This window comes from Chiloscyllium punctatum, chromosome 33 (genome assembly GCF_047496795.1).
Source record: "Chiloscyllium punctatum isolate Juve2018m chromosome 33, sChiPun1.3, whole genome shotgun sequence".
In the NCBI taxonomy this organism is placed as follows: domain Eukaryota; kingdom Metazoa; phylum Chordata; class Chondrichthyes; order Orectolobiformes; family Hemiscylliidae; genus Chiloscyllium; species Chiloscyllium punctatum.
The window spans coordinates 4809782-4836430 of NC_092771.1; the positions used below are offsets into that span (position 1 = coordinate 4809782).

Genomic DNA, 26649 nt, shown 5'->3' on the forward strand with positions numbered 1-26649 from the left:
AAAAAGTTTGCAGCTACATTCTATTTTGCTCAAAAAATACACAACCTGCACGCAGTCAATCTATGCAATATTTTGTAAATTTCACTTTGGAAATATAACCAGTCTGAGTCTGACTAATTCAAGATTGGGATAGAGAGAGAGAGACAGTAACCTCTCATGTTTAATGCATTGTCTGAGCTGAGATTGAATTGTAGAATCCCGACAATGTGGAAACAGGCCCTTTGGCCCAACAAGTCCACATCAACCCTCCAAAGAGCAACCCACCCAGACCCATTCCTCTACCTTATTACTCTATATTTACCACTGATGAATGGACCTAACCTACACATGCCTGAACGCTAAGGGTAGTTTAGCAAGTCTAATTCACGTTACCTGCACATCTTTGGATCGGGGGAGGAAACCGGAGAACCTGTAGAAAACCCACACAGACGTGGGGAGAATGTGCAGATGTTACACAGTGGTCTTTCCCCATCGCGCCTTGATGGCAGCTGCCCCAGGATTCAGCGCGTCCCTCAGTTGCCCGAAGCTGGAATTGAACCCAGTGCTAACTACGGAGACTCCATGATGTCACTTTTTTAAAATATAAAACCTTAAGTTAACTTGAGAATGTGACTTAAAAGAAGTCTGTGATTTATATATTCATGAACCAAAAACTGTAACCCATTCGAAAAGATAAAAGGCTTAACAACAATGGAGGATTGTTTAATATATCATCTCAGTTATATGACACTGTAATCTTTTGCTATAAATCCCAAGTCTTATGGTCCTGCTCCACAGCCACCTGATGAAGGAGCAGCGCTATGAAAGCTACTGCTTCCAAATAAACCTGTTGGACTATACTTTGGTGTTGGGTGATTTTTAACTTGTCCACCCCAGGCCAACACTGGCTCCTCCTCATCCTGAATCATTCACTCAGAGCTCAGGCCTGAGCAGCGCCTAGGCCCCGTCACCACGGTAACGGGCAGCAGGCAGTGCGCAGGCGCAGAGGATCGCGGCCGAGTATCCGGTCGGGCACCGGCTTCGGGAAGGTTCAGCCGCTCAGCGCCATGTGGAGAACCGCCGCGGTGGCGGCACTGCTGGCCGTCACTCTCCACCTGCTCATCTCCTATTACCCGATGGATACTCCTGTGGAGGCCGTGCGAATCCTGACCGATTATCTGTTCGGCCAGAGGGTGGTGCGGGAGCCCGAGGAGCTGGTGGCTGAGGCCTGGGACTCGCTCATCAGAGAACCGAGCAAAGGCTGGAGCAGAGTGGCTGTAGGGTGAGGGGAGGAGCGACGGGGGGGGGAGGGGCAAGTGTGGAGTGGGGCTGGGGGGGCTGGGGGGGGGGAGGAGGAGATGGAAGGAGGAGCCGGGGGGGGGGGGATGGAAGGAGGAGCCGGGGGGGAAGGGGGGGGGGAATGGAAGGAGGAGCCGGGGGGGAAGGGGGGGGGGAATGGAAGGAGGAGCCGGGGGGGAAGGGGGGGGGAATGGAAGGAGGAGCCGGGGGGGAAGGGGGGGGGAATGGAAGGAGGAGCCGGGGGGGAAGGGGGGGGGGAATGGAAGGAGGAGCCGGGGGGGGAAGGGGGGGGGAATGGAAGGAGGAGCCGGGGGGGGAATGGAAGGAGGAGCCGGGGGGGGGGGGGGAATGGAAGGAGGAGCCGGGGGGGGAATGGAAGGAGGAGCCGGGGGGGGGGGGGGGGGAATGGAAGGAGGAGCCGGGGGGGGGATGGAAGGAGGAGCCGGTGGGGGGGTGGAAGGAGGAGCCGGGGGGGGAAGGGGGGGGGAATGGAAGGAGGAGCCGGGGGAGGGGGGGGGGAATGGAAGGAGGAGCCGGGGGAGGGGGGGGGGAATGGAAGGAGGAGCCGGGGGGGGGATGATGGGGATGGAAGGAGGGGGGGGGGGGGGATGGGGATGGAAGGAGGAGCGGGGGGGGGGATGGGGATGGAAGGAGGAGCGGGGGGGGGGGATGGGGATGGAAGGAGGAGCAGGGGGGGGGGTGATGGAAGGAGGAGCAGGGGGGGGGTGATGGAAGGAGGAGCAGGGGGGGGGTGATGGAAGGAGGAGCGGGGGGGGGTGGTGGAAGGAGGAGCCGGGGGGGGGGGGGTGGTGGAAGGAGGGGGGGGTGGTGGAAGGAGGAGCGGGGGGGGGGTGGTGGAAGGAGGAGCGGGGGGGTGGTGGTGGAAGGAGGAGCGGGGGGGGGGGTGGAAGGAGGAGCCGGGGGGGAGGAATGGAAGGAGGAGCCAGGGGGGAGGAATGGAAGGAGGAGCCGGGGGGGGGGGTGGATGGAAGGAGGAGCGGGGGGGGCGGGGGGGTGATGGAAGGAGGAGCGGTGGGGGGGGGTGGAAGGAGGAGCCGGTGGGGGGGGGGGCGGCGATGGAAGGAGGAGCCGGGGGGGCGGGGGTGGGGGTGATGGAGGTGATGGAAGGAGGAGCCGGGGGGGCGGGGATGGGGGTGATGGAGGTGATGGAAGGAGGAGCCGGGGGGGAGGGGATGGGGGTGATGGAAGGAGGAGCCGGGGGGGAGGGGATGGAAGGAGGTGCCGGGGGGGGGATGAGGAGCAGGGGGGTTGGCGGGCGGGACGAGTAATGGAGGGAGGAGTGCGTGTGGTTGGAGGACTGGAGTGGGATGGGGGATGGATGAGGGGTGAGTGGGAAGGGTAGGAGAAGTGGGTTGGGGAGTGGATTGCTTTAGGTGGGAGGAGTGGGGCAGGGAGGGTTGGAAAGGGGTGAGGAGGAGAGTGGCATGGGTGAATGGGGTGGGGGTGAGGAGTGGGGAGAGGAAAAAGGGGAGACAGAGGGTGGGGATGAAAGGGAAGGAGGGAGGAGAGCAGTGGAGGGGGATGGGAAGGTGGAGATGGTGATTTTTTTGGGGGATATTTAGCTGATCTGGCACCATCAGTGGAGACAGAAACTGTTAAGGTTTTATTACACTACCATTCAAACTTCCCTCTGAATGATTGTTTTAGCATTACCATTTCCTTTGCTTTTGTTTTGTGACGTGTTGTTAAGTCAGACAGCATGGAAACAGACCGGATATCTTAATCTGACCTAGTCCCATTTGCCCACAATTGGCCCATATCCCTCTAAACTCTTCCTATTCATATACCCACCCAGATGCCTTTTAAATGTTGTAATTGTACCATCCTTCACCACTTCATTTGGCAGCTTGTTCTATACACACACCCATCCTCTGCTCAGGTCCGTTTTAAATCTTTCCCCTCTCACCTTAAACCTATGCCTTCTAGCTTTGGACTTTGGCACCCTTGGAAAAAGACCTTGGCTATTCACCCTATTCTTGCTCCTCTTGATTTTAAAAATCTCAAGAAGGTCATCCCTCAGCCTCTGATGCTCCAGGGGAAAAAAAAGCGCCGCAGCCTATTCAGCCTCAAACTCAAACTCAAACCCTCCAATCCCCACAGTCTCCTTGTAAATCTTTTCGGCACCCTTTCAAGTTTTAACAACATCTTTCCTGTGCCAAAGAGACCAACTGAAGACAGTATTCTAAAAGTAGCCTAATCAATGCTGCAACATGACGTCCCAACTCCTGTACACTGTGTACTGACCAATGAAGGCAGGCATGCTAAATGCTTTCTTCACCACTCTATCTGCTGTGACTCCACTTTAAAGGTCTTTTGGTTTGGCAATGCTCCCCAGGGCCCTATTGTTTACTGTACAAATTCTGCCCTGGTTTACCTCACATTTAACTGAATTAAACTCCATTGGCCATTTCTTAGCCCTGATCAAATCTTTGCCCTTTAATCTTTCTCTTCCTTCACTGTATTCTCAACCATCCTTTTTCTTCTTCTCCCCCTCCCACTCCAAAATGACATTTAACCTGTCACGTTTCTACCTCACTTCAGCTCTGAGTCATATTTGACTCCAACTCTGTTTCTCTCGCCACAGTTGCTGTCAGACCTGCTGAGCTTTTCCAACACTTGCTGTTTTTATCCAGCTTTCCAGCATTTGCAAGGATTTTGCTTTAATTATACTATCACTGGGTAGTTCTTAGTTCTGCTAACTGTTTTTCTGTTCTGCTGACTGCTTCTCCTTCTCTTGACCAGTGTGAATGCCTGTGTGGATGTGGTGGTGTGTGGACTTGGACTTTTGAAAGCACTGGCGTTGGATTCTGGGAACAAAGTGGACCATGACACACTTCAATCAAGAGAACATTTGAAGGAAACTTTCTCTTACTTCATGGATAAAGGAGTTGCAGCTGAGCGATTCTTCACTGACAAAGAACTCTTTCAAAGTATTGCACAGACTGCGTCTCAATTCCCAGGAGCTAAGGTGCAGTTTCTGTTGATTAAGCAATCCTGCTAACAGGCCGTTGCCCACAGGCCAATGCCCAGTTTAAATCCAGCAGAAGAGAAAACAAGCTAAATCAAGAAGAATTGATTAGGTGACAGCAAAATAGTTGGAGGAAGGGCGGATGTTGAAGGTGAAAGTTGTTGAGACATTTGGAGTTGCACAGTCTTGAGATTTTAGGGAAGAATGAGTTATTTCAGGAAAGGGTACAGGGAATGAGGAAGACTGAGAGAAGTTTGTCAGAACATGGAAAGCGCTAATAAATTCAATGCCTGAAAGTGTTTCACATCCATTTCAGGAAATACCCTTCAATGTGTAAGTGAGCAAGGCAGAGTTCCACATGTACAATGAAGTATGTGACTAGAGTATCTGATTAGTGTACAAACATGAAAGATGTATTAGACAGGGCCACTGTTTAACATCTCATTCATAGGATAATAGATTGAAATGTTAGGAGAGACAAGAGAGGAAAATTCGCAGGAAAATTTGCAAAGGAGGGCAAAAGGTTTTCTCAAGCTCCACTCCATCAGCAGCTAGTATTTGACTTGGAAGTTTGGGAACTTGTGCCTCTGTGATATTTGTATAGACTTATGAATATTGTTTATCCTGTTTGAGTATATGAAATGGGTTAAGTTTGTGATATTAGAACTGACTAAGTTTTATTACATTCTGTAACTTGGCGGAGGAAATTTATCTTGTGCAGCTTAGGTTTGCAATCTCCCTGGATCCAGTTGTCAGACAAGCTATGACTTAGTGGAATAATGATCATAAAGAAATAGCTATTATTTTATAATCAGTTGGTTTCTAAAGATAGACTTAACTCCTGATTTAAAAAAAAATCACTTGATCAGAAGACAGTGGAACGAGATGCATAAAATGAGTTTTTATGTCACGTCTGGAAGCAGTGTGTGAAAACTAACCAGAAATGGTGTAGTAAAATGCCTTCAATAACTCAGAGCCAACTTTTACACAAAGGGTTTTTGTCAATGAATCCAGACCCTGTCTGTGTACTAAATAGGAATACTAATAGCCCTGCATGTTGAAAACTAATATATGATATTTTGGACATAATTATTTCCTATCTTGGCTAGTACTTTTTTCATTATTCTGTTTTAATTAATTACTTTTTACATAGACATACAGGCACAGAAACAGACTCTTGGTTCAGATCGTCCGTGCTGACCAGATATCCCAATCTGACCTAGTCCCATTTTCCAGCATTTGGCCTATCTCCCTCTAAACCCTTCCTATTCACATACGCATACCTTTTAAATGTTGTACCTGCTTCTACTACTTCCTCTGGTAGCGCTTTCCATATATGCACTATCCTCTGCATGAAAACGTTACCCCTCAGGTCTGCTTTAAATCCTCCCCCTCTCATTTTAAACCTGTGCTGTCTAGTTTTGGACTCCCTCACCCTAGGAAAAAATACTTTAGCTATTCACCCTATCCATGCCCCCCATGATTTTAAAAACTTCTACCAGGTCAGTTCAGCCTCTGCTCTAGGGAAAAAAAGCCCTAGCCTATTCTGCCTCTCCTGATAATTCATCCTCCAATCCTGGCAACAATCATAAATCTTTTTTGCACCCTTTCAAGTTTAAAGACATCCTTCCTATAGAAGAGTGACCAGAATTGTACACTGTATTCTAAAGGTGGCCTCACCAGTGTTCTGTATAGCCACAATGTGACCTCCCAACTCCTGTATTCAATATTCTAACCAATCATTGAGGTACAGTTCCAGAAGTTGCTGACACTCATTGGGGTAGAGTTCCTGAAGCTGCTGGCTCTCTCTGGGGACAGGTGTTGACTGTATTCTCTATATAGAATCCCCACTGTTTGGAAACAGGCCATTTGGCCCAACGAGTCCACATCGACCCTCTGAGGAGTATTCCACCCAGACCCATTCCCTTGCCCCTATTACTGTACATTTCTCCTGACTAATGCACCTAACCTAGACATCCCTGAACACTATGGGCAATTTAGCATGGCTAATTCACCTAACTGGCATTGACCTTTAATATCTTGAGAACAGAAATGAAACAGTTGTTAATTCTGCTGAAGGTAAATAGCTTCAAAACATGTTGAGATTTAAACATCAGTGATGGTTTTAGGATGATATGGTAATTAGCAACTGCTTGTTATAGACTGACTCTCACCATGCATCTGAGCTTTCATGGTAAGTGCTGAGGTGGAGAAATTTGGCTTGCGAAGACTTGACAAAATATCACAATGAAAATTTGAATTTATCATCACTGTCTTGTCAATGTTAAACATGGCCATTTTCAAAAACTTTCTTTACTTATTTTGGACTTCTCTAGGAGGCATTTTACACCTTATAACAAGTGTTAAAATGCAGAAGTGTAGGAATTAACAGTCAACGTGTGTGGGAAAAATTTGGGGCGGTGGTTTGTGTTTGGAGCATTACCCCAAATATTAGTGTCTTAATTTCACCAGTTATTCTGATTGAGTTTTGGATGCAAAACTCAACATGGCCCAAGGGACAGATCTGGAAGACATGGTTGGGAAGGTGCAGAGCAATTTGAGCAGATGAATTAAGGTCATTCTTGGCTGTCACTGACATTGTTTCTCTATTTAATTTTCTAACAGCACTTTGTTGGAGGAAATGCTGCCTTGATTGGTCAGAAGCTGAGCACGAATCTAAACCTCTCGGTTAGTCTGTTATTCTTATTTGCTGGAGCAGGGATAGAACACTCAGAAAGGTTGGAAATTGAATCCTTACTACTTTCAGCTCGGTTATTTTGTCAACTTTGATCTTGTAGCTTAAATCCAGATAGTGCGGACTTATGGTTAGTGATCCAGGTGTATTGATCCTGAATGGGATCCATTTCTTGAAGGTGCTGACTCTCACTGGGATGCAGTTCCTAAAGGTGCTGACTCTCACTGGGATACAGTTCCTAAAGGTGCTCACTCACTCTTGGACTATTTTAGTATGTTCTGATTTCCCAAAGTATGAACCTTGACCTCTTCGTGCTTGTTGAGGCAGCAGTGATTCCCAATCCTTTGTTCCTTTACGTTCCATGTGCTGCAGAGGTGAGGAGTTTGAATCTTAAGTGATTTTCAGCTTTCTTATCCCGTTGTGTGAGGCCATTTGTTAACACTGTATGGAATGGTATGGATTGGTCCTGTATTGTTTTCATCTGAGTTAACTAACAGTGCTGTGCAAAATATCCTTTGACATTAATTTGGCTCAGCAGTGATCAACAGCTTTAACACTACTGGTGTCTCTGGATGTACCAGAGATTTAGTTCCTTAAGTGTTTCTCTGAGCACTTCACCCCTGCCTGAGATTTGATGAAGGGCTCACCGTTTCTGGGAAAATATTGGCATAGGCTTCCGTTAGTGACTTTGTGTTGTACATGCCCTGAATGTGTTGTGATAGCTGGTGTACTTTATATAGTGCTGTTATTGGGGTGAATATTATACTTAATTTGACTGCAGGTGCTGCTGTGTGGTCCAGTTGGCCCCAAGCTTCGTGAACTCTTGGATGATCGAATTATTGTCCCAGCAGAATCACTGCAGGAGGTGGATGAGTATCATCTCATTCTGGAATATCAGAGTGGTGAGTTTGGAGAGAGCAGTACTAATTAATGTTATGCCAATTATAACGTCAATTACTTCCAATGGCATCCTCTTCCTGGGCTTGACTGGTGAATCTACCTGCCAGAATTCCTTATCCAGTGACCCTCGCAAGGAACATGTCCCTATTGAATGAGGCAGAATTGGGCTAGGCTGTGATGCCTTCTGTCATAATGTTGACGAGTGATGTGATATTGAATATAGGTAATTCCTGTTATGGTCACAGTGTCCCAAAGTACTTTAAAACAATCAAATGTTATCACAGTTGTAATGTAGGTGAGAAAGACTGAAACAATAATGCAGCGGAATAGTAAAGTGGTGGGAGGAGTGGAGGAATTAGTGTTCACTTTCAATTAAAGATGCTTATAGGGATATGATTAAAATTTGAGATGGCAATGTTCTCTGTTTGAACAGCTTTATCTTACTATGCCTGACTGAATCATTTCTGCCCCAAAATGAGGATTGCAGTGTTTGAGCCCCAATCTCAGGTATTGACCACATTATCTAAGACAGTACTATACTCCAGCAATATGTTAATCTGCACCCTGCTTCTTCTAGAGCAAATTTAAAAATTTTTCAGTGCTGTTTGCAGGAGAACGTCTCCACTGTGTATACGTAATGCTCAGCCTTTGTCACATTATAAGTCCCGACATCACTCCATGTAACTGTTAGCTCAATTCTCACTCAAACTCTGCCATACAGCCGGCGGGTGGGCCTACAGTGAGAGCTGAAGGTAAAGCTCTGTCCTGCTGGATAATATAACATATGATTGCTGGCTATTGTATGTTATGCAGGAGATGAGTGGGGGTCGATTAAAGCACCTCAGGCCAACCGCTTCATTTTTTCCCATGATGTGTCAAATGGAGAGATGAACATGATGGAGACCTTAATATCAAGTCTGGAGGAATTTGAACCTGAGCTGGTTGTCCTTTCGGGTCTGCACATGATGGAGGGACAAGGGAAGGAAGAACGAAATAAGAGACTACAGCAGGTAAGACAGAAATACATCAGTAAACTTGTTGTAGGATAATGACTGTCTCTCATTGCATTGAACTCAGGCTGGTGATACAGCAGTCTTCAATCACTCTTCTTCGAAAGAATTCCTCAAACATCTGTCATTCAGAACCTTCGAAGCCTTCCTTTGTCCTGTTTTGAAAGGACCAAGGTAATTTTAGATTGCACAGTGAAGATCAACTCCTATCATGTAAACCATATTATTCTGTTTTCTAATACTTCACAAAATACTGCTTCCTTCTCTGACAAACCATGAGATTTTTTAAAAAACGTGTTGCAGGTGCTGCACAATGCAGATTATTGCTGTTAGACTCTGGACTGTGTTGGGTAATGTCATAAATAATGATGTTAAAATATTTTGCTTTGATAACCTGGTATGGTCCTGTAATCAACACTTAACTGAGACCTGGAGATGGGATTTAGTACTAAAATAAATAGATGTTTATAATTAATGAGATAAGCTAAAGTTATGTGCAAAACAGAGAGAGTTGAAATTGAGGATGTGCATCTGTTAAGCTGCACAGGGTCTAAAACAGCTATTCAAACATATTATTTTTCCCATTCTAACCTCTGTTTACATTAATTCCTTTCACCAGTCTCCAATCTTCACTTCCTGTTTGGGGTGTTGTCCATTTTCTCATTTCACTTTTACGCGAGAATGTATTTTAATGAGAAAAATCTCTTTGCCCTCTCTTTCTACTTTTGATTTTAACATTCATACATTTTTTAACCTAGAGGTTTGGTACTCCTCAATGGTTCCTCAGTCATTTCAGAGGACTTCTAAGAGTCAACTGCATTGATCTGACCTTGTAGGTGAGATTAGGTAGGGGTAAAATTTTCTCTTTAAAGGTTATTAATGAACTATTTGAACTGGGGAGGCAACATCACTAAGTTATTAATCCAGAGGCCCAAATCATGTTCTGGTGATCTGACTTAAATTCCTACAGAAGAAAATGGTGAAATATGAATACAATAAAAATCTGGAATTAAGAGTCTAAAGTGACCATTGTTAGGAAATCCTTTAGGGAAGGAAATCTACTGTCCTTACCTGGTCTGGCCTATGCGTGACTCCAGATCCACAGCAACGTGGATGCCTCGTAACTGCCCTCTGGGCAATTAGGGTGGACACTTTATGCTGGCCTAGACAACAATGCCCATATTTTGTGAATGGATGAAAAAAAAATTACGAATCTTCCATGGCCTAGAAATTGTCCCAGTCATAAATTCTAGAACTGTTGTCTGTTGTGTCGTACATGTTTCCTATTCCTTCATTGATCTATATTGATCTGATCTGCTCTGCTATCCAGCAATTCCTGCTGGAAATTGGCCTTTGGCATCAGGTGATTTCAGAAATGAGCTTGGCTGCAATACCCTGTATAAAAGCGATGCTGTAAAGCTGATATTCCGTGGCACTGCACCCTCAGAGTTGATGTCATCAAGAACATTTAGGCAGGGATATTGACTTTTCCTATACATGAATCATTAGTCATTGTAGGAAAACTTGTCATTTTCAGACCTGGAATATAGCTTTCATTGCTTCATGTGGAAGGGTTAATGTTGAGGTTTGTCACAAGTTGGAAGAAGTTTGTTGCAACAGAATGTTACTCAACTGCACTCCAATCCTTGTGTTTGATTTTGAACATAATGCCTTTTTCAATTCCCCAAAACAACAGGTTAGTGTGTTAATCTCAGAGATACCAAATGAGATTTCAGTACACCTGGAGCTGGCCAGCATGACCGACAAGACGTATATGAATACCATTGTGGATCAGGTAAACATTATTTTAGGTGGTGGTGGGATTGGGATTCTGTACGTAAGAATGTGGATGTAACTGATCAGGTCATAAGGCTCTTGGACTTGCCCCCTGGTGTCTGCTGAGTTGCCTGATCTCAGTTCTTCAGTTGCTAAAATAAAGGTGATCTTGATTCCTGTGGGCTCAGTCAGCTCAGGTACTTGCTGCTCTTTACTGTCCAGTCAAACATCAAAAGGTAGAAAATTGGAGCAAAGGGAGACTGTTCAACCCATTGAGTCTGCTCTGCCATTCAGTATGATCCTCCATCTCCATGCCATGGTCTCTCCCCTTACCACTTGACACCTTTAGTGTCTGGAAGTCTAACGACTAGTTAAATATATTTGGTGACTTTGCCTCCACTATCTTCAGTGGTCGAGAATTCACAGATTTATCACCATCTGAGTGAAGGAATTTTGCCTCATCTCAGTCAAAATGCCCCACTGCATATCTTGAGACGGCACTCCCTTGTTGTGAACCCTTGGCCAGTGGAGACATCAACTCTGCATCATTTTGTCCAGCCCTATCAGAATTTTGTGTTTTGATTAGATCCCCTTTCTTCAAGGAGGCCACTCAGTCCATCGTGTCTGCACTAGTTCTCTGGGCTAAGTTGACGAAGATGCTTGCTGCTCTTTACTGTGCAGCTACCCTGGTGGAGAGTGCAGTCTTATTAGGAAGGACATGTACACACGCATGAATGCACACACCTTCTGCCAATGAAGACTGTATGTTAGAAATGTGTTAGTTTATCTCCATCTCCCTTTTCACTCACAAATCTTAACTATGAACCTCTCTGATCAGGTTTGTACCCCAGACTCAGCACTGAAACAGCCTTCGTTGAAGTCACAAATTACTATGGTGTACTGTTCCTCCTCCACATTCTCCACAGCCTGTCTGCTGAAATTGATGTGGTCGCCACTTGTCTCCGATGCCTCTCCATTGTCTTTCCTTCTTTATAAATATCATTCTGACGTCCTATATTGCTATAACTAGAGCATTTCTATTATTAGCCCGTCTTTCTGCTACTGTGATGTTATCTCTTGTGTCCCTAAAAAGTGCAACCTTGACCCTTTCCTATTGCTTCTTTACATGCTGTCAACTAAATCAACCTTAGCTTTGGTGTCAGGTTCCATGTACGCAATGACTGCATGAACTTTATCTCACTGCACCATTCCTTATCCTTTCACTGTCTGTAGTCAGACTGCTTGTCCAACACCCAGTCCTACAGAAGTTACTATTCCAGTAAAGCCTTAGGAAGACTGAAGCCATTATCTTCAATCTACTCCAATAATTCCATCCCCATCTTTGGATGCTTTATCAGGCTGAAGCAATTTATGGACAATTTTGATGAATGGTTTGAATCTGATCGGAGTTTCCTAATCTCATCCCCTCCATTGCAAGTACTGCACTGTGGCACTATCCATCTCTGCTCCTCCCTTCAGCTGCTGTCCACGCCCACATCTTAACTTGATTTTTCAATTTCAGAATTACCTCTTGTGTATGTTGGACATACTGTTGGTTCATTACTCTGCTGATCAGTTTTTATTCTTCTTAGCAGGTTCTTACTATTGTAAACTCGATTGGCCTGAATGAGCAAGAGCTGTTGTTCATCAGTCAGGCTGGTTCAGGACCTCACTCCTCGCAGAAGCATTGGAATGGGGCTCCTGATATTGGAATGGTTAGTGATATTATTTTTTGGCTTCTCAAAGAATACGGACGCACTGATTCACGTAAGGATTCGGATTTAACTCGTATTCATTTCCACACACTGGCCTATCACATCTTGGCAACTGTAGATGGTTACTGGAGTAATCAAATATCATCTCTTGTGGCTGGTGCGAGAGTTGCTGGGAATCAGGCATGTGGCACTGATGCAATTGATCCAACAAAAGTTGTTCTCGAATTTCCCAAAGAATTTGTGTTCTCGCAAATGGACGGATTGCTGAAGAGTAAGAAAATGACTTTGAACCCAACCAACCCCGTGCATACGTGGCACAGAGAAAACATCTCGTTTTTCATCACTCCTGTTCTGATTTGTGTCAATCCAGTAAGGACAGTGGGATTGGGAGACACCATCTCCGCAGAAGGGCTTTTATATTCTGAGCGAGTGTCTTTTCTGTGAACCTTCCTGTACAAAAATACCGAACAAAACTCTGTTTGTATTTAAGGCAAATACGCTGTGTCTATTGTGTAGGAATTGGGGTGGTGGTGGTCAAATAAACTCCAGCAGGAGCAGGAAACAGCTGAGGCTTTTGCTCCGTTTAGACCAAAGCCTGATGTATAAAAGTTGACCAGGACTTGATCCAGTTACGAACTCTTCTTTTTGCTATTTCCATTTACTAATACCCCTTACTCTTTATTGTATTTGTTACAGTTTTAATTTTTTTCCATCAGGAAACGACTGCAAGTTCTGATTTCTTTCTGTTGTGTTAAAGTGAACTTTGGAAATCTGGGTGGAGAGTGCTTGTCTTGTCTTGTTTGAGAAACCATGATTTTGTGACTGGCATATTTTCAGTGTTGTGGGTTGTATGATGCCAATGTTAGATTCTGATTCTTCACCTTGGGAACCTGAATTCTGATTGAGCCCCGTTTGTTTGGGTGAAAATCTTCACCATCTGATGGCTGTGAAGATCTTCAGTTGGTGGTTTTAATTCAATGGGTTTAAGTTTACAACATTGTGCTTCCCCTAATTTGACACTAATGATAGAAACCAAAGGATAATCAGTATGAGAGGTGAAACGCTAACTTGAGTAACGCAATGAGGTGCTTTGCTTAGTTAAGGGTTGGGGCATCTTATTGGGAAATTGCAGAGAAACTTTACTACTGTGGTTGGATCTTGAAGTGCTTTATTCTGCAGTCCCAGAGCAGATTGAATAAGCCTGTAGAGTGTACACTGTTTGAGAACCTAAAGGAAGAGTTCATCTCCAGGGGAGGGGCAGCTCATGGTAGCTCTTTATACTCGTGTGAATGAGAAAGCTAATGCAAAAACAAGTAGATTTTTAAAGGAAATATTTATTTGCAAAATGTAAAGATTCATTTAAACTATTAGTTTAGTGTGACAATTTTTGGAGTGGGAAAACAATACCTGCACTTGCTTTGTTTCCAGTTTAGGTACATGATAAAACACAAGAGAAATTAGTTGGAACTGTTTTCACTTCATTAGCTGTGACTGATATCAATCAGTACTTCCTCTGTGTTATGCAGCTCCAAATATCTCTCCATAGATTTGGCAGACCATGATGTAGAATTGTGCAGGAGTTTAAATGGTCATCTTCTGTTACATTTTACTGATCTCTGCTGACAGTAATTCAGCTGATTTTTGTTCAATTTATAGTTATACTGAATGGTTTCAGCTTTGTCTTCTATATGGCATTAGATGAGGTTAATAACTTGTATTTTTGTACTTAATTAAATTGCTACTAGCTAATAACATTGATTCAGGGGAAAAAAATCTCCTCCATGGGATCCCTGAATTTCTATTTATTTCGGGAGGATTTGGTGAAATAAAGAGGGAATGAAGGGGGAAAATTGCTAAATTTTCCCTGTTTTTAGGAAGTGCTTGAACTGAGTTTGATCATGATTCTGATTTTTAGCTATGCCTAACGTGGCTGAAGACAAAACGTAGTTCTACCAAGTAACAATGTAAGTATAAAAGTCCCAGTTCCCACGGAGATGCTGTCTTATGTGATGCTGAATCAGCTGACCAGGAAGTTGCAAAGTTTGATTCACAGTCTATGTTGTGTCGGCTAATTGTCACGTTGGGGCAGCTATACTGTTCTGTAGTTCATTCTGAACCAGAATGGAACAAGCTGAGGTTCCTGATATCCATGGTGCAGACTCAGATTTTTGCTTAAGAGGCTGAATCAGACTCAGCTGTTATGTTCCACATATAATAGCCTCCTAAACACCATGCAGAGCTGCATGTGAGGCTTTGGCATTGGTGCTTGTATAATAGGGTTTGGTGTCTGGCATTTAAAATTCCTGTAATTCAGCTGGAGATTATATACATCTGATCCATAGAGGGAAATTAAAAATAAATAAGAACCTGAAAATCAGATTGTCTTCCTCCCATCATTCACTCCAAATTAGATTATCCCTTTGAGAACAGTATTTGAATCAGAAGCAAATGGCAGAATTAGTGGTGTGTGCAGCTAACCTCCCCCTCTCAGAGCTTTTGGGAATATTGCTGAGTCAACGACACACTGGGGCTTAAACTGCTTCCTCTTTTATTCCTTGATGGATTCTTGCAGGAAATCAATTCCACTTGTATTGGAAATATTGATTTGGGTATTTAATATTTGCATTCTCAAGCAATGAGTTACATTCTTTATTCTCCCTGTCTGCTAATTCCTTTTAAAAAGCTCCTGGATTGTGGTTGTGCTGTTACATTTTTCAGAGGGAAGACCATTGTTGCAGGAAGAGGGTGGCAAATGTTCTGTTGGTTGTTAATTCAACCGTTGCTTTTCACAGCCCTTAGTGTCAGAGGCATGTCTATACTGTCTTCTTGCCCCCTCTTGTGACACTGCTGAGAACAACATAAGTTTGTCCACTGTGGCAAGGATTTGACCATATGGCTATTAGAGCTTCAGTTCATTTGCAAGGACCAATTTTTTTAGTTTTCTCTATAATGTGTACTTGTTAGCATGAACATATGGTTTAAATTGCGGTCGATTTTGCAGAATGATGTTTGACTGTTTTGGTTGACTCTTGCTTTTTTTTTAACACTGGTTGCTGTATGTTATCTTTCGCATCCGTATAAAGAAGTCTGGTGGTAACTCGTGGGAATTTCTGAATGCTGAATTCATGTCTTCTATCTCTTGATCAAAGTGCTGTTGTCAAACATTACTTGAAAATTGAGTTTTTTTTTCTGTTACATATGTGGTTTAAGGCACTGTATCAATCTCATAAATATATAACTTTTTTAAAGCAAGATTTTGCAATAAATTGTTTTTTTTCTAACAATGTAGCAGTGAAAGATGTTTTCTATTTGAGGAAATGATTACAAATATGTTTTGGTTGTGTGCAATACTGCATTGATTCATTCAGAGCATACCTGTTTGTCTATTATATTCTGCCCTAAGGCCAGGTCTGAAACACCAATCTCATGGGGACCTTCTGTGAGGGAGGAATACCTGTAATTCATGTTGCCTTCCTCATGGCAGGCAGTGACCAGTGGGGTCCTGCAGGGATCAATACTGGGACCGCAGCTTTTTACAATATATGTTAATGATATAGAAGATGGTATTAGCAATAACATTAGCAAATTTGCTGATGATACTAAGCTGGATGGCAGGGTGAAATGTGATGAGGATGTTAGGAGATTACAGAGTGACCTGGACAAGTTAGGTGAGTGGTCAGATGCATGGCAGATGCATGGCAGATGCAGTTTAATGTGGATAAATGTATGATTATCCACTTTGGTGGCAAGAACAGGAAGGCAGATTACTACCTAAATGGATTCTGGATTAGTGGTGCTGGAAGAGCACAGCAGTTCAGGCAGCATCCAAGAAGCAGTAAAATCGATGTTTCGGGCAAAAGCCCTTCATCAGGAATATGAAGGGCTTTTGCTCGAAACATCGATTTTATTGCTCCTCGGATGCTGCCTGAACTGCTGTGCTCTTCCAGCACCACTAATCCAGAATCTGGTTTCCAGCATCTGCAGTCATTGTTTTTACCTACTACCTAAATGGAATCAATTTAGGTAAAGGGGCAGTACAGAGAGATCTGGGTGTTCTTGTACACCAGTCAATGAAGGTAAGCATGCAGGCACAGCAGGTGGTGAAGAAGGCTAATAGCATGCTGGCCTTCATAACAAGAGGGATTGAGTATAGAAGCAAAGAGGTTCTTCTGCAGTTGTACAGGGCCCTGGTGAGACCACACCTGCAGTACTGTGTGCAGTTCTGGTCTCCAAATTTGAGGAAAGACATTCTGGCTTTTGAGGGAGTGCAGCGTAGGTTCACGAGGTCAATTCCTGGAATGGCGGGACTACCTTACGCTGAAAGACTGGAGTGACTGGGCTTGTATACCCTTGAGTTTAGAAGACTGAGAGGGGATCTGATTGAGACATATAAGATTATTAAAGGATTGGACACTCTGGAGGCAGGAAACATGTTTCCGCTGCCGCACCAGAGGACATAGCTTAAAAATACTGGGTAGGCCATTTAGGACAGAGATGAGGAGAAACCTCTTCACCCAGAGAGTGGTGGCTGTGTGGAATGCTCTGCCCCAACGGGCAATGGAGGCCCAGTCTCTGGATTCATTTAAGAAAGAGTTGGATAGAGCTCTCAAGGATAGTGGAATCAAGTGTTATGGAGATAAGGCAGGAACAGGATACTGATTAAGGATGATCAGCCATGATCATATTGAATGGTGGTGCAGGCTCAAAGGGCAGAATGGCCTACTCCTGCACCTATTGTCTATTGTCATCGTGGAGAGTGAAATAGCTCCATCTACCCTTTACAATGAAGTATGTGGGGGCTGTCTCCTTTCATAAAATGCAGGTATCCTTTTGAATTATTAATCCAGTATTCCAATCTGGTACTTCATTTCTATTTAGAAAGGTTATTGAAAGTGGGACCTGAAGCAAAGATATGAACCTGAACCATTATTAATCACTCCGCGATGTTAGCCAACTGGAGATTGTTAATCTAGGGTTACCTTATCCTGAGGGAGTGTGGTACAATTAGAGAGCCAACATTTAGATGAGACATTAGACTCCAGTCTTCCCTTGCCTGTTGATTACTTCAGTGTTGGTAGGGTTTGTTCCAGTGCCAATTCCAATGTCTGTCTCATAACAGCATCATTAAAATAGAAAATTATTACATATGTTTTCTTCATTAAAACAGTGACTGTGCTGAAACAGCCACGAAGGAGCTTTGGATTTGATTTCACATTCTGAAATGCTCTGGCATGAACCCAACTTGATTATCTAATTACTATGATTGTACGGGTATGATGAGTTCCAGTCAAAATTAATAACCAAAAGTTGAAAATGCAATTAATTGTAACTTTTTAAAGGATCAGATAATGTCAGGCCCCTGTGACTCTCCAGGAGGGTGTGATGGGTGAGGGATAATGTACTAAATTGAATCCTAAAACTAAATGTTGTCTTTGTTGGTCTTGTCCAGGTTTTTGCTGCAGTGCGTCTAGTCCTTCCTATTACCCAACTGCCAAGCCTTTATTTTACCGAACACTCCAGTTCTGGTTTTGGCGGCAGGTGATCCCGCTCCGTTTTCCAACATAATCCAGTTCGGGTTTTGGCGGCAGGTGATCCCGCTCCGTTTTCCCACATAATCCAGTCCGGGTTTTGGCGGCAGGTGATCCCGCTCCGTTTTCCCACATAATCCAGTCCGGGTTTTGGCGGCAGATGGTCCCGCTCCGTTTCCCCGGATACTCCAGTCCGGGTTTAGCTGCCGATCTCTTCCATGCTGGGTATTGTCCGTCGGTCCCGGCCGATCTCCGTTCCCGATCCCGATCCCGGTTCCAGTCCCGATCCGCGCTCTCAGCGCTATCCTCTGGGCTGGGCTGGGGCTGGGGCTGGGGCTCGGCCCGCGGGCCCAGTGAGGCCGCGAGGATGGCGGAGCCCCGACTGCGGTTCGTGCTGGTCCTGGCGGCACTGAGCACGGCCACCGGCACAGGTAGGGGGAATACCGGGATAGGGGGGATACCGGGATAGGGGGGAATACCGGGATAGGGGGAATACCGGGATAGTAAGGATACCGGGATAGGGGGAATACCGGGATAGTAAGGATACCGGGATAGGGGGAATACCGGGATTGTAAGGATACCGGGATAGAGGGAATACCGGGATAGTAAGGATACCGGGATAGGGGGAATACCGGGATTGTAAGGATACCGGGATTGTAAGGATACCGGGATAGGGGGGATACCGGGATTGTAAGGATACCGGGTCTAGGGGGAATACCGGGATAGGGGGAGGGAATACCGGGATAGGGGGAATACCGGGATAGGGGGAGGGAATACCGGCATAGGGGGAGGGAATACTGGGATAGGGGGGATACCGGGATTGGGGGAGGGAATACCGGCATGGGGGAGGGAATACCGGGATAGGGGAATACCGAGATAGGGGGAGGGAATACCGGGATAGGGGGAATACCGGGATTGGGGGAGGGAATACCGGGACAGGGGGGATACCAGGATAGGGGGAATACCGGGATTGGGGGAGGGAATACCGGCATAGGGGAGGGGATACCGGGATAGGGGGAATACCGAGATAGGGGGAGGGAATACCGGGATAGGGGGAATACTGGGATTGGGGGAGGGAACACCGGATAGGCGGAGGGAATACTGGGATGGAGCGAATACTGGGATAGGGGGGAATACCAGAATGGGGGGGGAGGGAATACTGGGATGGAGGGAATACCGGGATTGGGTGGAATACCGGGATAGGTGGAGGGAATACCGGGATGGGGGTATAACCCGGATTGGGGGAGGGAATATCAGGATGAGGATGGAATACCGGGATGGGGGGAATACCGGGATGGGGGAGGGAATATCGGGATGGGGAGGGAATACCGTGATAGAGGGAATATTGGAATGGGAGGGAATACCGGGATGGGGGGAGTATTGGAATGGGAGGGAATACCGGGATGGGGGGAGTATCGGATGGGGGGGAATACTGGGATTGGGGGGGGAATACCCGGGATTGGGGGGGGAATACCCGGGATTGGGGGAGGGAATACCGGGATTGGGGGAGGGAATACCCGGGATAGCGGGAGGGAACACCGGGATTGGGGGAGGGAATACCCGGGATAGCGGGAGGGAACACCGGGATAGGCGGAGGGAATACCGGGATGGGGGAGGGAATACCGGGATGGGGGGAATATCGGGATAATGGGAGGGAATACTGGGATAGGGGGGAGGGAATACCAGGATGTCGGGGAATATCGGGATAGAGGGGAGGGAATACCAGGACCGGCAGAGGGAATACCGGGATAGGGGGAGGGAATACTGGGATGGAGGGAATACCTGGATTGGGGGAGGGAATATCAGGATGGGGGGAATACCGGGATGTGGGAGGGAATATCAGGATGAGGAGGGAATATCGGGATGGGGGGAACACCGGGATAGGGGGGAATATCGGATGGGAGGGAATACCGGGATATGGGGAATACTGGGATAGGGGGAGGGAATATCGGGATGGGGAATACCGGGATTGGGGGATGGAATACTGGGATTGGGGGAGGGAATACCGGGATAGGGGGAATACCAGGATTGGGTGGGGAATACCGGAATAGGGGGAATATCGGGATGGGGGAATAACAGGATGGGGAGGGAAAACCGGGATTTGGGGGAAGTAACGGGATGGGGGGAATAACGGGATCGGGGGAGGGAATACCGGGATTGCGGGGGGAAGTATCGGGATTAGGGGGAGGGAATATCGGGATAGAGGGCAATATCGGGATAGGGGGAGGGAATACCAGGATTGGGGGGGAATACCGGATAGGGGGAGGGAATACCTGGATAGAGGGGAGGGAATATAGGGATAGGGGGAGGGAATACCGGGATTGGGGGGGAATTCCAGGATGGGGAAGGGAATACCGGGATTGGGGGGAATTCCAGGATGGGGGAAGGAATATCGGGAATGGGAGGGAATACCGGGATTGAGGGGGGGGGGACTGGGATTGCGGGGAGGGAATACCAGGATAGGTGGGGGAATACCGGGATAGGGGGTCGGAATACCGGGATGGGCAGGGGAATACCAGGATGGTGAGGAATACCGCGATAGGGGGAGGGAGTACTGGGTTCGGGGGAGGGAGTACCGGGATTGGGGGGGAAGGGAATATCAGGATGGGGGGTATACTGGGATAGGGGGTGGGAACACCCGGAAGTGGGTGGGAATATCCGGATTGGAGGGGGGATAGCGGGATTGGGTTGAGGGAATACCGGAATGGGGGGAATATCAGGATAGAGGGAGGGAATACCGGGATGGGGGTGGGAATACCAGGATGGGTGTGGGAATACCGGGATGGGGGAGGGAATACCGGGATGGGGGAGGGAATACCGGGATTGGGTGGAGGGAATACCGGTATGGGGGGAATATCGGGATAGTGGGCGGGAATACCGGGATGGGGGTGGAATACCGGGATAGGGGGAATACCGGGATGGGGGGGAAAACTGGGACAGGGTGAGGGAATACTGGGATGGGGGAATACCGGGACAATAGGTGCAGGAGTAGGCCATTCTGCCCTTTGAGCCTGCACCACCATTCAATGTGATCATGGCTGATCATCCTTAATCAGTATCCTGTTCCTGCCTTGTCTCCATAACCCTTGATTCCACTATCCTTGAGAGCTCTATCCAACTCTTTCTTAAATGAATCCCGAGACTTGGCCTCCACTGCCTTCTGGGGCAGAGCATTCCACACAGCCACCACTCTCTGGGTGAAGAAGTTTCTCCTCATCTCTGTCCTAAATGGCCTACCCAGTATTTTTAAGCTGTGTCCTCTGGTTCAGCACTCACCCATCAGCGGAAACATGTTTCCTGCCTCCAGAGTGTCCAATCCTTTAATAATCTTATACGTCTCAATCAGATCCCCCCCCTCAGTCTTCTAAACTCAAGGGTATACAAGCCCAGTCGCTCCAGTCTTTCGGTGTAAGGTAATCCTGCCATTCCAGGAATTGACCTCGTGAACCTATGCTGCACTCCCTCAAAAGCCAGAATGTCTTTCCTCAAATTTGGAGACCAGAATTACGCACACTACTCCAGGTGTGGTCTCACCAGGGCCCTGTACAGCTGCAGAAGAACCTCTTTGCTTCTATACTCAATCCCTCTTGTTATGAAGGCCAGCATGCTATTAGCCTTCTTCACTACCTGCTGTACCTGCATGCTCACCTTCATTGACTGGTGTACAAAAACACCCAGATCTCTTTGTACTACCCCTTTACCTAAATTGATTCCATTTAGGTAGTAATCTGCCTTCCTGTTCTTGCCGCCAAAATGGACAATCACATATTTATCCACATTAAACTGCATCTGCCATGTATCTGACCACTCACCTAACCTGTCCAGGTCACCCTGTAATATCCTAACATTCTCCTCACATTTCACCCTGTCACCCAGCAAATTTACTAATGTTATTGCTAATACCGTCTTCTGTATCATTAACATTATATTGTAAAAAGCTGCGGTCCAGCACTGATCCCTACGGTACCAGTGACCATTTCGGAATGGTCGCTGCCTGCCATTCCGAAATGGAGCTGTTTATCACTACTCTTTGTTACCTCTCAGCCAACCAACTTTCAATCCAAGTTATTACTTTTCCCCCCAATACCTTCCGCCCTAATTTTACTCACTAACCTCCTATGTGAGACTTTATTAAAAGCTTTCTGAAAGTCCAAGTACGCTACATCTACTGGATCTCCCTCATCCATCTTCAGAGTTACATCCTCAAAAAATTCCAGAAGATTAGTCAAGCATGATTTCCCCTTCATAAATCCATGCTGACTCTGACCTATCCTGTTACTACTATCCAGATGTGTTGTAATTTCATCCTTTATAATAGACTCCAGCATCTTTCCCATCACTGAGGTCAGACTAACTGGTCTATAATTTCCTCTTTTCTCTCTCCCACCTTTAAAAAGTGGTATAACATCAGCCACCCTCCAATCCGCAGGAACTGATCCCGAATCTATCGAACTCTGGAAAATAATCACCGACGCATCCACGATTTCTCGAGCCACCTCCTTCAGTACCCTGGGATGTAGACCATCAGGCCCTGGGGACTTATCAACCTTCAGACCTAACCCGTCTCTCCAACAGCAGTTCCTGGCAAATATAAATTCCCTTAAGTTCAGGTCCTTCAACCACTGTTACCTCAGGCAGATTGCTTGTGTCTTCCCCAGTGAACACAGATCTGAAGTACTAATTCACACTGTTGTGTGTGTGGGTGGGGTGGGTGGGGGAGGGGAGAGGCGTGGAGGGGAGAGAGGGGAGGGAGTACTGGGACAGGGACACCGGGTTGGGGGCAGGGAATACCGGGACAGGGGGAATACCGGGATGGGGGAGGGAATACCGGGACCGGGCAGAGAATACTGGGACGGGAATACCGGGTTAGGGGGAAGCAATACCAGGATAAATGGGAATACTGGGATGGGGAGGGAATACTGGGACAGATGGGAATACTGGGATGGGGGGAATACCGGGACAGGGGGAAGGGAATGCAGGGATGGGGGGGATTACTGGGACAGGGGGAGTGAAGACTGAGACGGGGGGAATACCGGGATAGGATGAGGGAAAGGTGGGGTGGGGGAGGGAATACTGGGGCAGTGGGGAATACCGGGATGGGGGAGGGAATACCGGGAAGGGGGGAATAGCGGGATAGGGGGATGGAATACTAGGACAGGGGAAGGGAATACTGGGATGGGGGAGGAAATACCGGGACAAGGGGAGGGAATACTGGGATGGGGGAGGAAATACCGGGACAGGGGAAGGGAATACTGTGACGGGGGAGAATACTGGGATAGGCGGAGGGAAAATTGGGATGGGGGAGGGAATACTGGGACAGGGGGGAATGACGGTGGGAATACCGGGATAAGGGGAGGGAATACAGAGATGGGGAGGTGGGAATACGAGGAGGGGAATGTAGGGATGGGGGGAGTACTGAGACAGGGGAAATACTGGGATGGGGGCAGGGGGAGGGAATACCGGGATAGGTGGAGGGAAAAGTGGGGTGGGGGAGGGAATACTGAGACGGTGAGAATACCGGGATGGGGGAGGGAATACCACGAAGGGGGGGAATACCGGGATGGAGGAGGGAATACTGGGACGGGGGAGGGAATACTGAGATGGGAATACCAGGACGGATGGGAATACCAGGACAGATGGGAATACTGGGATGAGGGAGTGAATACAAGAATGGGGAGGAGGGAATACCAGGACAGGGGGATCAGGAATACAGGGACAGGGAGGGAATACTGGGACAGGGGGAAGGAATACTGGGACAGGGGGAATACCGGGACAGGGGGAGGGAATACCGGGACGGGGGAATACCGGGACAGGGGAAAATACCCGGATAGGCGGAGGGAAAAGTGGGATGGGGAGGAATACTGAGAAGAGGTGGGAATACCAGGATAGGGGAGGGAATACTGGGGTAGGGGGGAGTACCTGGATAGGGGGAGGGAATACTGGGATGAGGGGGAATACCGGGATAGGGGAAGGGAATACTGGGACGGGGTGAATACTAGGATGGGGGAATACCAGGATGGGGAAGGGAATACCGGGATAGGGGGAGGGAATACTGGGACTGGTGAATTCCGGGATGGGAGAGGGAATATTGGGTTGGGGGAGGGAATACTAGGACGGGGGAATACCGGGATGGACATGGGGGGCTAATACCGGGATAGTGGGAGGGAATACTGGGACGGGGGGGGAGACTGGGATGGGGGGAATACTGAGATAGGGGACAGAATACTGGCACAGGGTATACTGGGATGGGGGAGGTCATACCGGGACGGGGAAAACACTGGGACAGGGTAAGGAATACTGGGACGGGGGAATACCAGGTTGGTGCGGGAATAACGGGACGGGAAACCGGGATGGGGGGGGAGGAATCCCGGGATGGGGTAGGGAATACCGGGATGGGGGAATACCAGGATGGGGGAGGGTATACTGGGACGGGGGAATACAGGGTTGGGTCGAATACCAGGATAGGAGGATGGGAATACTGGGACAGGGGAGTACCGGGATAGGGGGAGGGAATACTGTGACAAGGGGGAATACCGGAATGGGGAGGGAATACCGGGATAAGGGGAGGGAATACCAGAATAGGGGGAGGGGATATTGGGGCAGTGGGGAATACCGGGATAGGGAGAATACCGGGATGGGGGTAGGGAATACCAGGAAAGGGGGCAATACCGGGGTAGGGGGAGGGAATACCAGGACGGGGGGGAATACCGGGATACAGGGATGGAATAGTGGGATGGGGGAAATACTGGGATAGGGAGTGGGAGGGAATGCCGGCGATAGGAGGGAATACCGGGAAAAGGGAGTGGGAGGTGGGAATACTGGGATGGGGGAGGGAATACCGGGATGGCTGAGAGAGGGTGGAGTACCGGAATAGGGAGGAAGGGAGAGTGTATTGGGATAGGGGAAGGGAATACTGGAATGGGGGGAATACTGGAATGGGGGGGGTGCAGGAGGGAATACCGGGGTAGGAGGGAGGGAGGTGGGAATACCAGGATAAGGAGGGAATACTGGGATGGGGGCGGGAGGGTGTGCCGTGATTGGGGGAGGGAGGTAATACCACTGGATTAGAGAGGTAATACCAGGATAGGAGGAAGGGAGGGAATACCGGGATAGGGGAGGGAGGGAATACCAGGATATGGAGGGAGAGTGTGAATACTGGGATGGGGGAATACCAGGATAGGGAGAGTGATGGGAATACAGGGATAAGGGGAGGGAGGGGAGAATTCCGGGAGAGGGAGGAAATACTGGGATAGGAGAAAGGGAGGGAATACCTGGATAGTAGGGAGGGAGGGAGGAATACAAGGGATAGGAGTGAGGAAATACCGGGATGGGAGGGAGAGAATGCTGGGATAGTGGGGCAGGGGGAATACTGTGGGATAGTGGGGAGGGAATGACGGGATATTGGGGAGGGAAGGAATACTGGGATAGTGGAGAGGGAATACTCGGATAATGGGGAGGGGTTAATAGCGGGTTCAGAGGGAACACCAGGATAGAGCGGGAGGGGGAGGAGTACCAGGATAGTGGGGGAGGAATACTGGGATAGTGGGGAGGGGGGGAATACCGGGATAGTGGGGAGGGAATATCGGGATAGTGGAGAGGGAGGGAATACCGGGGTAGGGATGGAATTCCAGGATAATGGGGAGGGGGGAATACTGGGATAGTGAGGAGAGTGGGAGAGGGAATACCAGGATAGTGGGGAGGGAATATTGGGATAGTGTGAAGGGAGAGAATACCAGGATAATGGGGAGGGTGGAATACCGGGATATGGAGAATGGAAGGAATACCGGGACAGGGAGGGAATACCGGGATAGCGATGAGAGTGGTGAGGGGATACCGGGAGAGTGGGTGGAATATTGGGATAGTGGGTGAGGGAATATCGGGATAGTGTGGAGGAAGGGAATACTGGGATATGGAGGATGGAAGGAATACCGGGATAGGGAGGGACTACTGGCATAGTGGGGAGGGAATACGGGAGAGTGGGGAGGGAATACAGGAGAGTGGGTGGAAAAGTGGGATAGTGGGGGAGGGAAAGCCAGGATAGTGGGGAGAATACCAGGATAGTTTGCAGGGAATACTGGGATGGTGGGGGGAATACCAGGATGGTGGAGGGAATACCGGGATAGTGTGGAGAGGAATATGGGATAGTGGGATGAAATAGGATAGGTGGGGGGGCTATACTGGGTTCGAGGGGAAGGAATACCAGGATAGGAGGGGGGAAATACTGGGAGAACGAGGAGGGAATACCGGGATAGTGGGGAGGCATACTGGGATAGTGAGGGAATACCGGGATCATGGGGAGGAAATACTGGGATGGGAAGGGGGATACTGGGATAGTGGAGCGGTGAATACCAGGATAGGAGGGAGGGAATACCTGGATGGTGGGGGGAATACTGGAATAGGGAGGGAAGACAGGGAATGGAAGGGGGAATACAGGGAGAGGAGGGGAGGCAGTACTGGGATGGTGGGGTAAATACCAGGAGATGAACGAGGGGATACCTTAATAGTGGGGGGACTACTGGGATAGTGGGGGGAATGCCAGGAGAGAATGGCGTGATAGTGGGGTATACCAGGATAGTGGGGCAAATACTGGGAGAGGAGAGAGGGATTACTAGGAAAGTGGGGGCATTCTGAGAGAGGAGGGAGGGAATGGTGTGATAGTGGTGGGGGGGTGGTGAATACCAGGAGAGGAGGAAGGGAATACCAGGATAGTGGAGGAAATACCAGGAGAGAAGGGAGGGATTACCAGGATAGTGGGGGA

The 26649-nt window shown here is 47.8% G+C and overlaps 2 protein-coding genes across 11 annotated transcripts in view; both read left to right on the plus strand.

The window, feature by feature from the left end:
• The first annotated feature begins 973 nt into the window (after positions 1-973).
• On the plus strand, positions 974-15647 carry adpgk (ADP-dependent glucokinase). Of its 2 annotated transcripts, none has more exons than XM_072552773.1 (7): positions 974-1261; positions 4042-4267; positions 6893-6955; positions 7744-7864; positions 8676-8872; positions 10569-10667; positions 12244-15647. In XM_072552773.1, exons 1-7 carry the CDS (start codon positions 1047-1049, stop codon positions 12805-12807), a joined length of 1485 nt encoding a protein of 494 aa, XP_072408874.1. In that variant the 5' UTR covers positions 974-1046; the 3' UTR covers positions 12808-15647. The 2 variants fall into 2 exon arrangements, with proteins under 2 accessions (XP_072408874.1, XP_072408873.1); XM_072552772.1 differs by having other exon boundaries at positions 975-1261; positions 12241-15647.
• Positions 15648-18045: 2398 nt separating this feature from the next.
• LOC140458359 (neogenin-like) overlaps positions 18046-26649 on the plus strand; it is a 206711-nt gene continuing 198107 nt past the window's right edge. For 8 of the 9 annotated variants that reach the window (XM_072552774.1, XM_072552782.1, XM_072552776.1 and 5 more), the window contains exon 1: positions 18046-18322. In XM_072552774.1, the coding sequence (XP_072408875.1) occupies positions 18052-18322 (271 nt within the window). In that variant the 5' untranslated portion in view covers positions 18046-18051. The remainder of the gene's footprint in view (positions 18323-26649) is intronic. The other variant, XM_072552781.1, reaches the window with a different exon arrangement.